Here is a 15,764-nt window from a genome sequence, read left to right as displayed (position 1 = left end):
ATAAGATTAAGAACTCGCATTTGCAAAAATGAAATAAGAAAATATAGGAAATTAATGATGATGTTAGAGACTCTTATCTGCAATAATAAATAAGTATAAAAACAAATTTTTAAAAAGTAAAAAAAAACAACCCACCAACAACCTGGAATGCCAACTAATATTAAAAGTTCATATCGTACAGTTATAACAATTTTGGATACATTGGTACTCTACTCATATCCATGTAAACTGTTAATTCAAGTCGCGGATTGAAGTGTAATTAATGGAAATTGTTAATATAATTTATAGGCGTGTCCAGTAGCAAGTTTGACATAATGTTTAACTAACGAGGATGCAACAGAACGATGGAGAACTGTATAAACGTCATTCCGCGTTACATTTCGCTACATATAATTTCTTCTTAAATGTACGCAAAGTTATTATAAAAAAAATTTTTACGCTCACTGGGCCCTCGAAAATATGTGTGTTGAAAAGACATTCTTTTAAGCTGACTTTTTTGAAAAGAACAGAATACTCTTTATAATTTGATACGTTTTTGATAACCACTTTGATGTCAATTCCATTTCAATCTTAGCGGTATTTCAAATCGATATTTAATATATAATAATATACCTACGTAGAATATAAAAAAAAAAGCCCCACGTGACTGAATCAACCAATAGAAACAGTGAGTGACGTATATGCGCTTTATATGCCCTGAACCTCCGTTTGTAGGTCATTTGATAGAGTGGTGCGTTTTAAAGAGCGGCTGGTCCGCTTTTACATTGGGAATAAGTGTATGCTTTTATGAGTAATTAGTCAAAATGGCTCCCAGTCCTGTCGAAGAGCTGGCTCTTTTGGACCTAGAAAGGTAGGTATTTGGTGTTGTGTTTTAGTGACTGATTCTAGGATGGATGTCCACTATACTTGCCGTGTATTTTTGTGAGTGGGTAGTCAAAACGGAAAATTCCGCCATTGAAGATAAAAAAATTCTTCGTTCTTTCAGATCGAACAAGGGCGCATCCAAACAACGCCGCGACCAAATTAACAATGAGATCGGAACCCTGCGAGATCTGTTGCCCCTCCCTGAGAGCGCCAGACAACGCCTCTCTCAGTTACAAATCATGTCCCTCAGTTGTGTTTTTATCCGGAAATGTAATATCTTACAAAAACGTAAGTTTTTGACAAATTATATATATTTTTTTGATTTGTGTGTGTGTGTTGGTGTTTATCAAAATGTCTATTCACCGGGTTAAATTTTTATCAGACGATGACGAAAGCCTCTTAACTTCTACTGACACAGTCATCTGTTTATTTTCAGTATTTAATGCCACACCCGGGACCTCATCGGATTCACCATGCGATTTTTCACAGGTAATTCAATCTTAAGCTTACATTATTACGTCTTGTATGTACGTATTAAATGGGATTCTCTACAGTTGGTATTTAACCTACCTGTTAGAATAATAGATTCCAGCATTTACGTCATAGAGCTTAAAGGTCAATTTTTTTTTTCGCTTCGTTGAGTGATATATGATATTAGCCCGAGGCGGTGAATTTTAATGGCTCATCGAAGCACTGTCTAAGACAGCAGACAGAGTACAAGCGAAAGATTTGATTAAGTACTCTGTATAATGACTTCAGTTAGCATGTTATGTGTGTAGGCTCACAATAAACATGTCCCTTTTACCTTCATCGCAACACAACGGCGAATGTCTATATTTAGTCTAGATTGACGTCAGCGGTAACAGGTCATACAGATATGAGAGGAAACGATAGACGTTTTCAAAATATTACACAGCAATAAAATTCGTTTTAAATTATGAGAAGTGAATTAGAAACAGACTACTTCAATAGTTTTTTTTTGTAACATTCCTTCGCCCACCACTGTTTAATGGCGTAACTGAATTCCCTTTAAAAAGAAGTAATACATTTTAATGCATATTTAATTTCTTTTTTAGTCTTTGACTGGGTTTTTGCTTGTTACCACACGTGAAGGAAAACTGGTGTACATTTCGGAGAATGTTACTGAATATTTGGGTCATTCAATGGTGGGTACATTACATAAACAATTAGTTCAGCGAAACCTTAATCAAAAGTATTGAGTTTTTAAAGTATATTAAAAACAATCGGATTAAATACATTGTATTGATTTTGAAGGTCGACATGAAGACTCAAGGAGACAGTCTATTTGACATCGTTGACAAACGCGACCATGGGACCGTTCGCGCCCAGCTTTTACACGGCGCCGGAGAAGTTGATCCGGATAAAGAGGTGGCCTTCTTCTGTAGAATGAACATGTCCAGAACACTCAAGCGACAAGCTGGCTTCGGCGACGTCAAGGTAAATATCTTAGTTCAGTTTATTTCTAAACACACTCTATAGCTCTCCCGAGCCGGTGTTTGGTTTCACTAATGCGCCTGGAGAGTTTTCCTGTTAGACTGATGACGTCTATTGGGGACAAAGCCGGATGTCCTCTTCACTTTATCTCCCTTAAACTGTTACCTGTTTCACAAAGATCTGGCAAACTGCCATGTAAAACATTGGAAGCAATCTAGTATAACAGTTATCGATCGAAGCGCAACTGAGTGGGTCACACACAATAAAACCCCCTCAAAGAGCCCGTTTATTGTAATTTTATAGCCCGCCACTTCAGACGTAAAGGAGATCTACTGTTAATGTGTAGAGTGCAATACGAATGCGCGTTTTGCACATATTGTATCGATTTTTATTTTTTATTAAGTTTGCTGCATTAAAAAATGTAAATCCTTATGGCAACAATTTTGATATAAAATATCTACAGTATTTATAAAGTTGCTCGAGAGAAAATAAAAGTATGACATATTTCTGGACGTCTGCCAACGTATTGCCCGAGGGAGAGGACAGATAGATGGATCCATATGATTAATGATAGTTTCCGGTTACAAATGTTCCGTGTCATAGAGTTTATGGCGAATTTCGCGGACCACTGAACACTCATTATCATACATTTCATCTTACTCTTGTGAAAAAAATTATTCTGCCCGGATTAATAACTATGACAGAGATGACGTATTCTCTTTTTATCTCCGGTAATGCCCGCAGGTAATATTAAACCACAAAGGTGAAACAGTTAAAAAACGAAAAGAAAAAAACCCCCGAAGAAGTCAAGATGACTAATACACACCACATTTACATACGCGCACCTGTTGAACACTTGAAAGCAAAGAGTAACATTTTAAGAAAATGTAGCGACACTCAAGTTGTGTAATTAAGTTGGATATGGGACGTCTGAACATCAGAAGACGTAAATCGTAACATGTGCTTCTGATTAGATTAGAAGGTTGGAGTGCCGCATTATTTGAGAAAGAACATATGTTATGAAGAAAAAGATCGTGGGAATAAATAATTTCATGTTCTCTGTTTTTTTTCTCGTAGGTGATGCATGTAAAAGGACACTTTGCAACTGTGCCAGGACAGGAACCGGGTACAGAGCAACAAGTGTTCATGGCGCTCTGTTCTCCTCTTATAACTCCCGACATTAAGGAAAGCCTTATTCAGAACAACACCATGGTTTTTAAGAGCGTGCATCAGCTCGATATGAATTTCATCGAGCTAACTGAGAACGGGGAGTATCATCTTGGGGTTAAAAATGAAGACATCTGCAGCAAATCTTGGTACTCTTATCTGCATCCCGAAGACATTTATGAAGCCCGAGAGAAACATGTGCAATGTAAGATTATTTTTTTTTAACTTCAGAAATATTTTCCGTTTCAATAATTGCATTCCTTTGTTTCATGTTGGTATGCAGTTTTGATAAAAATAACACTTCGGAATTTCTTTTGCAGTGATCAAGTCTCGACATGAGATGGGATGCATGATGACTGTTCGCATGATTACAGCATCGGGCGAAATTATTTGGGTCAACATCGTTATGCATGTTCGCCAAGCCTTATTGTCAAACAGCGATGATCCAGTAATTCTGTGCATTAACCAAGTCATTAGGTAAATGCTTACGTAGTTAAAGTAAACATGCACTATAAATAAGATTTGATGCTTCATTTTCATAGGTTTTGTGTGCATAAATTTAGAGCTTCTGTTATTTTGTTTCAGCGAGAAGGAAGCCTACCAATTCAAAGTCCAGGGCCAACTGTTCGCCCTTTACGCTGCCCGATCTCCCGACTTCTTCTTTGGTACTGCTTTTTGTGCTCCCATTACACCAGCAATGGAAAATGTCATGTCCCCATCTTCTGGTATTCTCCCTCCGCCCTTCTTCTCTCGTCAGCAGCCTTTCGATAACGCGCTCACAGCGCAAACGGCACCTTATATGCAAAACCCTGTTGCAGCAAACCAATCCACTATGTTTATGAAAAATGGGTACCAGCCAAACGTCGGACGCCAGGGTCACACCGATACACTCAAAGCCCTCAAGAGGAAGATCCAAGAAAATTATACATGTAAACCACCCGTCAAAGTTCCACGCATGGTCAATGGTCTTGCGCACAGAAACACATTCTCTCCACCACAAGACACCACCCCACTGCCACCATCATTTGAAAGTAACCTCTACAGGAACACCTTTGGTCCTCACGTTGGAGGAGGAGATCATCGCGGAATAGGACAGGGGCCCATGCAGGTCATGTACGCCCATAACCTATCCACCGTGATGATGTCGCCAAAGGAGAAAAGTTACATGCCTGATGTTTTCTCACCGAAACCAATGTACGAAGAGAAACGATTAGAGCAAGTTGTTCCTGATGTCAGTATCCCACCATGTTATCTTACGCCCGAGCCTTCACCGGTTTCATCCCCAGAACCACCAAAGAAATGTGAGCCCGTGCGCACAGTAAAAGAGACCAAACTTATAGATCCATTGCTCATCGCAAAACATCTTTGTGCTTTAAAGCAAAGACAACTAAATCCAAATGCTTCTATGAATCCAAATGGCGAGCAGCGAAAACTCTTGCCAAGCCTTGACGTTGATTACGTTGATTCGTTTTTCAACGAAATAGACAATGTTTCGCTGACGAGAGAAGAAGAAATCCTACTGCTTCAGAAGATTGCGAGGGAGAAAATAACCATCAAAGAAGAGCCCATCGAACACGAAGCCTGCAAAGAAAACCATGAACCTCTGACGAATGACTTCGATATTGAAGAATTCCTACAGTTCACAGAGAAACCAAAAGATGAGACAGTGCAGGTCAAGGTGGAATCTCGAAGCGATGATCAGCAAGTGATGAGTTTCGAGAACTCCCCATCTCCATCATCTCCCTACAGCACAATCAGCGCAGCAGACGACAAGTTCAACAGCGATGACTTCTCATCGTTTGCCCTCACACCGGAATCGGGCTTTGAAAGCGATTCATTGGATGACGTACTGGAGACTGACTGCTGGGATTTGGAGTCGGTAAAGATGGACCTGTCAATGACGTCCACGCCGCCAAATCACCCGGCTTTCAGGATGACCCCAGACGTTCATCCGGAACCTGAGTTGTATCAACTCAAACAACTCATTTCTTCTTGCACGCCAAGTGGTAAGTTATACTTGAGCATCTTACCCAGTAAATTTCCCCCGATATTTTTCGCTGTACAAACAACAAACAATGTGTTCTTCAATATTTTAATTTTTTTATATTTTTAAAAATTACAGGTATGCAGGATTTCACCGAAGACTCCCAGTAGGCCGTTGTGTAAGTTCCGACTTACGATTTTCTTTCCGTATGGCATATTGCCATTTTCCTTCTACTATTTCGTCATTTCCATGCGATCCGCAGGACCGGAGGTAGCCATAGGACTTGACCATTCCGCTGGCCGGAATTCAAACATTTTTCGTTCGAGTTTTAGATTGTGTAAATAAATATGCTTGGACAAATTTGTGCAAAGTTCCACTGGCTGGAACCGGACACTTTTATATCTTTGATACAATTGTACTTTTGCATGTGTTTTTGTACCGTACTATTAAGTGTACTTTCTCGTTTGTACAAGATTGTTGGGCTGGTCTCGCTGTCTTTTAAATGTGTAGATTTTGAAGTTATCAAACATCTATATATTTTTTCCAAACGATATTGTATTTTTAGATCGGTACTTGTACCTTCATTTTATTGTGTAGATTTTTGAAGTTATCAATTATCTATGTCATCATCACCCTCATTCTATCACCCCCTCGTTAACGCTGGTCGTTAATGAAAATTAAGATGGAGAATTTGTTTTTGATTTTGATAGAAATCTTACAAGGAATCGCTTGTCAATTTTCTTGACTGATCACTAACATTTTTCTTTAACGTCAATAAGACGGTTAAGGGCTGGTCCCTTTGTCTTTGAGGCTGGTACTCAAGTTTTTCTCATGTTTTTATTCATATTTTGCTTAAACTCGTCCAAAGATTTACCGCTGGTTCGGAAATATTATGCATTTTAATTGTATATTAATTTTTTGTCCATAAATTTTGCTGTTCTAGAAATTGTACGTTTCAGTTGAGCATATTTCTGGTTTTAATAAATATACAAGATTTAATTCATTTTGTTATTTTCTGCGTCTTATTAAAATATAATGAAGCTCATAGGTTATATGAAAATAAATGCAGTGACATTCTTAAATAATGTTTTCACAGACGTAACCTTCCCGACAAAAGTTTTTCACTTGCGGATGTATTCATCAAACCACAGAGTGTATTAGTAATAAATTTATCTTTACAAAAAGGATGTAGATTTTAAATTTTAAATGCATGTCATATTTTTCAAGGAGATACATACAGTGCGGCAGTTTATTCTCGTAAAATATAAATAGATGACAGCTGGCTGCTAAGATAAATAGGAGCCACACAACGCGGAATTTTCCGCTTAAATTTGAGGCACGCCCTAATAAGGTCCACTAAAAAAAATCCCGAATCGAACAAAATAATCTCAGAATAAATATTGAAATACATTATTTTATTACATCGCATTTATCACTATTCAAAATAATGCATCGAGAAACAAGTGTACAAAGATATTTTTAACGAAATACTGAAGAGCATTTTGGTTAATTAAGTCTTTATTTTGATAAAATTCTTATTAATATAAAGTTTATGTACACTAGACAAAGTTTATAATTCATATTTCTAATCACAAGCATATTGTTAGCGAATTACTAGTCAACAATGACAAGGAATAAGATATGGTTCTCACACTAAAACTATAACGTTGAAAGTCCTGCCTTTTTGTCTTGAGCAACATATGATTTGTCTGACCAGAAGATAGTAATGCAGCCACGGGCTTTCGACAAAATTTAAGCCTAATGGTCCAGCAAATGATATGTCGCATCGTACCCGGTCAACTACTGCATACTAATCTTAGAAGCTCGAACATCACACCTTTTTTATACTATAAGGGCAAGGCATGCGTTCACTCTGCTGGTGAAACCAGTTATAATATAGAAAAATTAAACCATCGCCATTTCTTTTGCTCAGAAATGCATGAAGTCCATTTTAATTTAAAAACTTTGAGGGGTGGACAACTACAACCTTATACAAAAATGCAGTCTTTCTGTCTCTTGTACCTAACCAACTTGCCATAGTACACAGGCTGGCGCATCAGTGAAGTATTGATCTCCATCAAGCGATAGCCATATAAGGACACCTCTGTTAAAAGAGCAATGGCGGCTTTTCCCCGAGGATGGTAGCGTGATGGCATTATTATACAATAAAGAAAGACGTCTATATATATGGAGATTTCAGGAGGTTGGGTGGTAAAAAAAAAAAACTGCCCACCTTATCCACCTAAAAACTTGAAACTTGAATTTTTCTTAACATAAACTATTATTTGAATAAGAAATTTCCAAATGTTTCAGTTTTGTAGAACTTAAGTGTTTTCCTATATCATTAAACAGGGTTGAGCTTAACTATGCTTCTTAAAAATGAACTCTAAAAGTATAAAAAATGGCCATGACCATTCATGCTTTATGTATGTATACATGTACTTATATACACAAATGTACTATGATCTCATAAAATAACATGCATTGCATGTAAATACACACAAAAATTTAAGTTAAATAAATTCGCGAAATCAAAGTACTTTTGTAAAGAATATTTTGTCACAATGTCTCTAAAAAATTAAAAACTGAGGACAAACTGTGTACGTATATTTAAGGCTTCCATCAAGCGGCTTTCTCGCAATGCTATTTTGAAGATATCTAGAAACTGGACTTGATTCGTGTAATATAAATACATATTTCCTTATGCCCGCGGTAAATAATGTTTTCACGAACGACCTGAAATACAAAACGGAATCAAAAGACCTATAGAATATGGTTTTTCCATACTAATTTTGGTTTTTACCGTCGTAAATGTATATACGCTTACCGAATGTAGGAGAAAAATGTATAAAAATGAACAAGATTATGCTTTAATGAGTAGCTCTATCGCATCTCCGCTATCCAATATCATGCTTCGGGAGTCTTGTTCTCTAATTTGCGCCGAAAATAACTGTATTATCAACAAAACACTCCCAAAGAAAAAAAATCTGACACTGTATCATACCTACATGTATATATCTGCAATATTATCCTTAATTTTGATCAAAGAAAAGGCAGAATTATATTTTGGTGTACTTGCTGACAAATTACAAAACTGCCTGAATTTAAATTTATTATCAAACACAGGTCGTTTTACAGATTAGTTTGATAACCAAATCAACAATTCTGCATAAGCTAGGTGAAGGAAATATCATCGTATACTGAAACACCATTTGATCGAATATTGTGAAGATAAATGAGCAATGAAACATCAAATTCCGTGTTTCATCAATTGCATCGCAATGCGATTGTCTCTATACATACACTTAATTTTCATCATTCTTAATCATTTTACGTTAACATTTTTGAAGCCAAATTCATTCTCGATAGACATAATCAAATGATAGCCTCTGTTTTCCATATCTTTCTTCAAAATTAGCTAGCGAAGTCATATAGTTCAGAATACAAACGAGTTAATTTCTGGCCGCGATCCTCATCAAAGACAACGGACTTTGATAGCATTATTTTCAACAACTAAAATGGCGGTGCCATTACGTGTCGAGTAGTACGACTATGAATGTCCATCAACATATTTCTACTGCGCAACAATTTGAACCAAAAACAGTGCGACAGTAGCAAATGAAGTGGGAGGGAACAAGTGCAATTTATCAGTAAACAAAACAACCGCAATGTTAAATTATACACTGTTTATAACAACAACAGGTTGAATAAATAACTAATGAACAGACTACATACAAAGTACATGGCTATTTTTCCGCCATGCTTACCTAAACGTCGTCAGTTAATGATTACTTTCCCTATGCGATTTTTTTAAAGATATGAGATGTGTCATTTGGAGTCTCACTGCAAAAAATAAAAGATAAAAATGTCAAAAAAAAACCCCCCAAAAACAAAAAAAAAACCCGTGAAAAAACAAAAAACTAAAAAAGCCAAAAAGACATAACAAAAAACCAAAGAATACTAGACTAGTATTTGGTTAAATCTTCGGTACAATCGTTCTTTGCATGGGTTTTATATACTGTGTATAAATAAAATAAACTGGGGGTTTGATCCATAGTCCAGAAAACCCATGTTACATGCATTTCGTTTTGATAGAATTAAAATTTCCATATTAAAATACTATAGAATAGAAACTCCAAAAACAGAACAGCGCGGAAATGATCATGACATATAAGTCTTGAATTGATACTGCTTTACAGATTTATCTACATTTACAGTATTATTTTAATTCCGTTCCACGAACTGAATACAACTAGGATTCCGGACTTTTCGGATAAGTCTTCTCAAGCTCGCTGAGATCATACCTTAACCTTGAGCACCCTACGTATTTCAAACAAAGACCCGTTAAAACCCAACGTACGAGAAACCCTTTCCCTGCAAGGTATAAACAAACATTAACAACATTCTGTTGATGAGACAAGATATAAAAGGGTGATACGGTTCAGTGTTACACAGAGGATTCATGCATAATCATAACAATAGGATATGAACGTGGGATCTTCCTTCCTCTAGTTACGCCATAGTTGTTTACACATTATTTTTGTAAACCACAACATTTTTATCAATTATGCTGTGTTTAAAGAGTACATAAGTGTTTTGAAAATCAGCATAAAAAATTCAGCTATCCTGATAATCTTATAATTTTTTTGGAGTCCAAAATGACCAAAAACAATAGAAAATGATATTGCGGAAACTTCGTTCATATTGTGAGATTATTTCAGAGTTCACAGAAACCGTACGCTTTAGTCGAAGATCGCTACCTACAAGTACTCTCAACCCCTTACATGGTCTCAGAACTCGTCCTATCCTTTCCCAATCACATTTGAGAAATTCTTTCACATCTGTTACCAGTTAAATAAGATGAAAACAAAGAGATTGACAAGCCTGCACTCTAAACAACTTGACACATCTACATGTTGTATATGACATTTTCATAATTTCAAAACTTGAAAAACACATGATATGTCTGTTTCTTCCTTATCCTTATGGTATGCATTAAGATATGCTTATAAATTATCAATATAATTCGATTAACCCTAACCCTAAAGTTAATTTACGAATTGAAAAGAACTGAAACTTATTTTTTATAATATAAAGAATAAAAATACAATGCAAATCTTTTCACAGTAAAAGACATGTTTTATTTATGACAGTCTTTATGATTCATGGAAAATTCAAATCCCATAATCAAGTTGTTGCAAAATACCAGAGCGCTATTAAACACTATTGATTAAACAATCCTTATATTCTTTATTCCATATGACCATATTTATACATACGAGGGCAGCTATTCCCTCATTAGTGTCGTTGCTAAACATAGATGTATCAGCCTACATATCTCCGCATAATACATTTCCTAAACATACCTACATTTAGAAAATTAGACGATAAAGTGTAGAATTACAACTAAGCTTAAGAACCGTATCCAGGAATACAATGATCAATGAAAGGTACTTACAAATATTATATACATTCTTGATCTTCTTATCATATTAAGAAATAACGTTGGCACCCCAATATAAATCGGAATCTTTGGGGTCTCTAAGTCTAATCTTGGAACACAAGATAGACATATAAGCACTGCTTGTTTTTCATCTGGTATATACTATTCTCAATATCATACTAAGTACCCTGCATTCGAACTCTACAGGTTTAAAATGGATAATTATCTTCTGTGAGCAATCCTACTTATTTGTACGTTAGCCTATAGGAGGTTGTTGAACGAAGACCAGACAAGGCCAAAAAATAAACGATGATCAAATCATAAGACTAGTACCAATAACTTCACATCATACATAAAAACCCGAAATTAAATAAAAGATTCTTCAAAGTACAAGTTTTAAATAAAAGTTCGAAATACTTTGCAGAATAAAAACTCTTGTAAAAAATGTACAAGAGACCCATGGTTCTTATCGGTTTCTTGAGTATCCGTACTGTGGCTTTTGAAATGTATGTATTCATGTTCATTAAAATTACAAGACAAATGAAACCATTTTTAATATTCCAGGATTGTTTAAAGCTGCTTGGTCCGATTTTATATCAAATTTTATGCACGCTTTTAAATGATGTATAATAATAAACATTGCGGTAGTTTTACTAGTCAATTATGCCAAATTTCAATGAAGAAAAATACGTACAAAATTTGCTAACAAAACAAATATCACTAAAAGGTACCGCGTTATTTCGCCTCATGTTAAATTTCACCCCTGATGATTAGACGGGTATGGTTGTATTACGAATTTGACATCGCTTTAAATAAAGGTCGAAATGATCAGACAAATTACAAATTAACATGTGTACGTTTTGTTCGCTAATATTTCTAAAGTCTGCCTTCTTTACAATCGATGCATAGCATGCGGGTTGAATAACTCTAATCATTTGGGGGACGAAACCAAGCGGTTTCCTTTTCTAAACATTCACGTGATGCATTTTGGTTTGTTTTTTCGTTTGCCCAAAGAGAATTTATTTTTATTTACTTTGAATATTTCTAACTTTGAAAGGAGACTGATTCTGCTGGTGTAAATAGGAGAAAGTCCATAACTTTCTAAGATAAATGATTTGTATGAAAAAAAATTTTGATACTGTAATTACAAAAAAATCGGACCAAGCAGCTTTAATCAAACACACTTTCAAAATTCTAAAAAAAGAAATTATTTTAAAAATGTAGCATAACATACAGTGACAAAATTGAACAAATCATTAGTACAAAAAAATGGTCGAAATTACATCCTATATGATCATTTAAGCCCTGCCCAACACCAGAACCCCTGATCCATGGGCCGTGATATTCATAAGTTTGGAAGATGCACTCTTCCATATCAAAGCTAATTACTTAATTCATCGGATTAATACCCAAGAGCAGAGGAGAAGATTTTCAAAAAATTACTGCTTATTTAGAGCCCCACCCTAACACAAGAACACCTACTCAGGAACCATGAATTTCACAATTTTGGAAGAGGCGCTCTTCCTCATCATAAATTTGTACTTATAGTTCAACTAAATAATATTCAGCATCAAAGAACAAGATTTTGAAAGACTGCTTGATGTCCAACAGTAAAAGAGGTGATTTTTCAAAGATTGCATTAATATTGATGGTTTTAGTCCAACCGCTCAGTGACTCAGGTGACCTTAAAAAAATTAAAATTCAAAAGCGCCTTTTCGATACTGTATTTATAAGATGTTTAAAATGTTGTTCCTCGCTCTATTCTTAATGCCAATTGGTGTACTTAGCAAGTACAGAAGATTGTTTGTCCAATGTCTACCTCTTTATGGTAGCAACAGGGCTTTTACCCTACCGTACTGGTTTAGTAAGCGTCTTTTTCAACAACCTTTTTTTTTCTCTCAACACTTCCACGTTTCTTTCATCATTGACTCAGCATTTTATACATCATGGAAATATCGCACTTCACTACACCGAGATTGCTTTTGACACAAGCATAGCTATTTCCTTTATCTAATGTGACTTCTCTAATTTATTTTTAAGTAGCAAACTGACATTCATGATCGTCTTGCAATATGTTATCACTGGCGGCGATTGGGAAAACCTAAATGTTGAGGATATAAAATTACGTAATCTCTCTCTCTCTCTCTCTCTCTCTCTCTCTCTCATGAAACTGTTTCAAGACGAAGTTGCCCACTGCACAAGTACGATTTCCTTCCTTAATCTCATGGTGTGATTTGTGACACTAAGATTAGCAAATAGTTTATCACTAAAAAGGCGCTCTTAATTGTTCGATCTGCCCACACAACTGATAAAAAGCTTTTTTCAGGGAAACGCCCGTTAGCTTCTGCAACAAATTTCCACCGCTGGAATAAATATTTCTTCATATAATCCACTGCTTTTAGATAACAGAACGCGGCGCAATATTTCTTCATTTGCGGAAGTTCGTTTGGGGTATTTCCATATTAAGTAATGCAAGCTGTACGAAGTGACCCAAACCTCAACTGCATTTCCTCAAGGTTCTTTCAAAAAGTAAATAAAAACCCAATATCAATTAATCGGAATGCGTACATTTGAAAATAGTACATGTATTGTTTCTCAGCCCAAGAAATTCCCGCTAAAATGTGCAGAGGTGGTCAAATTGGTATCTAAATAACCATATTTGGGTTGAGTACATTGTGTCATTTGTGATTCAAAGTGATTTTAGGAAAATAAGAATAAGTTCATATATAAAAAATAAATATGTACAATGCAGTAAATATGTAAATTTCATGTAGTGTTTGATAAATGACCGTGCATGTTGTATGAAAAGAAGAATTTGATGATATTACCCTGGAGATTCGGATGCGTGCTTTATCGACTATGTCTGATCACGATCAAAGTATTTGTCCCAGAGGTAGATATTTTATATTGATGGTATACTACGATTAAAACTTTGTAATTTTTGAGAAATTTCCTTCAATGTTCAGTTGTTAAATCCTGATCAAAGTCTTGTTCTAAGGCCCAATTATTACACTGAAAATAAAAGCCTAAAGCAGCAGTACTACAAACGCTTATTCATTCTTTTCGTACTTTTTTATCGCTTTGTATCTCAGGATTAGCATCGTTTCAGTTTTAAATCTTCTTCTTTTTTTTTAAAATAAATTTATTTCTTTAAATGAAACAGTCAAGTCGGACGGTTAAAGTTTCGCATACTTGTATACAAACGCACGCACACGTTGGTTATTCGATATATGATAAATTTACAATGAACTGATGCTCCTCATTTGGGAGTTCTTTATCATTTTTTATCAAATTTGTAGGAAAAGGATAATTTACATTATTTTTTTATTTTTTATTTTTGTTCCTTTTATGTGAATATTTGATTTTAATATACATGTATTTTATGATGCCAAAAATCACTTTGGCAGCAGGTATTACTAATACCGGTATGTAAGCCTTCTGCATACAATGTGAAAGAGCAAATCTTGAAAAAAAAATTCGAATCTTTTATGGTTAATAAAATGTTTTGTTTTATTCTAATAATCGTGTACCCTTGTGTAATTTGCTCAAACATTAAATCATTTTAATCATGAAATTTTGTAAAACGAGATGTACAATTTCAAGAAGTCATTTTGATTAGACACCGCATCAGAATCTTTATTTTCATGACTTAAGTGTAGAAGGGTTATATTTCTACGTATTGTGTATATTTATGACATTGGACACACCATACGGTCATGAAAAGGGAAAGAAAAATACCTTGCCATGGTACTTCGCATAAAACAATACACGTGTACCTGTTTTCTTTAATTTAGAACAAGGAATGCATGCCTTTTTATTTTTTCCAATTAAATAAGATATGCTTTTATGTTATCTGAGATTTCATGCATTACTGAAAAAAATCAGTAACAAAATTACAGAACAATGACTCGGCATGACTAACTGAAAACAATAAGTGTAAAAGCAATTTTCAAAATGTCTTTAAACATTTTGAGTATTAACGAAAGTTACACGATCGTAAACTTTAAATGAACATTTTGTAGTTAATCTAATAGATAAAAGTATTTTACTTCATATAATAGTTACACAGGGAATTGTAAATAACAACTCGACTAAGGCAAAGACTTTTTCCATGTCAAATTGACAAAAATTGCAGATACAAAATAAATTAATTTCCCCCATTCTGCGTAGGGATTAGCTGTAATTACAAATGATACACAACTTGGCATATGCTATTTCTCTTGACACGCAATGCATTTTACACAAAAAGCCCCTTAACTTTCGTAATGATGTAAAGTCACCAAAAGTCAACAGAGAGGCTTATAATGGTTCTCCAGTAAAATATGTATAATGGAAAACATGGCATAGGCTGATTGGGACAAAACATTTAATATAAATAACTTTCTACAAATATATCATTAATTCTTCATATTATAAAAAAATCATTACCTATGAAACAATAGCAGTTATTTTTTTTTTTACTTTACGTGGTATTTAACGCCGAAATTCCTTTATTCACCATTTCAACTTGAAAATCAGCTCTCTACACCCCATGTAAGACTAAAAAAAATATGTCACAAAATGACAATTTAAAAGCACTGATTAATTTCTTTATATGTTTTAATCTTGTCGACCTTCTTTTTTTATATCTTACCGTTTAATTATATTTTAATAAATCATTATTCCTTTATAAGCAAATCATCTACGTATGTGAACTTGCTATTTTAAGCCAATTTTAGGTGACTAAAAACGTTCCGATGAGGGCAACGTCAGAAACCCGAGGCAAGGCTCTCAAAGCAATACTGACTGTGGACCAACTCTTCGAATGTTTGTCGTTCTCGAGAGTACTAGTAGTTCAAATGATCCTCCAGA

The 15,764-nt window shown here is 35.0% G+C and overlaps 1 protein-coding gene across 1 annotated transcript; it reads left to right on the top strand.

Moving 5' to 3' along the window:
- Window positions 1-694: 694 nt before the first annotated feature.
- LOC128176670 (neuronal PAS domain-containing protein 4-like) lies at window positions 695-6,469 on the top strand. The gene is made up of 9 exons (XM_052843162.1): window positions 695-850; window positions 986-1,152; window positions 1,301-1,353; window positions 1,941-2,030; window positions 2,140-2,322; window positions 3,397-3,691; window positions 3,807-3,963; window positions 4,072-5,492; window positions 5,609-6,469. Exons 1-9 carry the CDS (start codon window positions 804-806, stop codon window positions 5,638-5,640), a joined length of 2,445 nt encoding a protein of 814 aa, XP_052699122.1. The 5' UTR covers window positions 695-803; the 3' UTR covers window positions 5,641-6,469.
- The last annotated feature ends 9,295 nt before the right edge of the window (window positions 6,470-15,764 follow it).

Source organism: Crassostrea angulata, chromosome 3 (assembly GCF_025612915.1).
Source record: "Crassostrea angulata isolate pt1a10 chromosome 3, ASM2561291v2, whole genome shotgun sequence".
Classification (NCBI taxonomy): Eukaryota; Metazoa; Mollusca; class Bivalvia; order Ostreida; family Ostreidae; genus Magallana; species Magallana angulata.
Note: the sequence above shows the minus strand (reverse complement) of the source record. Positions and strands in the feature narration are given on the sequence as shown.

Excerpts from the sequence above, each read along its gene's own strand:
- LOC128176670 (XM_052843162.1), top strand. The coding sequence starts at position 804 with ATGGCTCCCAGTCCTGTCGAAGAGCTGGCTCTTTTGGACCTAGAAAG. Across the intron at positions 1,354-1,940 it reads CACCATGCGATTTTTCACAG|TCTTTGACTGGGTTTTTGCT; the intron begins GTAATTCAATCT and ends TTTCTTTTTTAG. Across the intron at positions 2,031-2,139 it reads AATATTTGGGTCATTCAATG|GTCGACATGAAGACTCAAGG; the intron begins GTGGGTACATTA and ends TTGATTTTGAAG.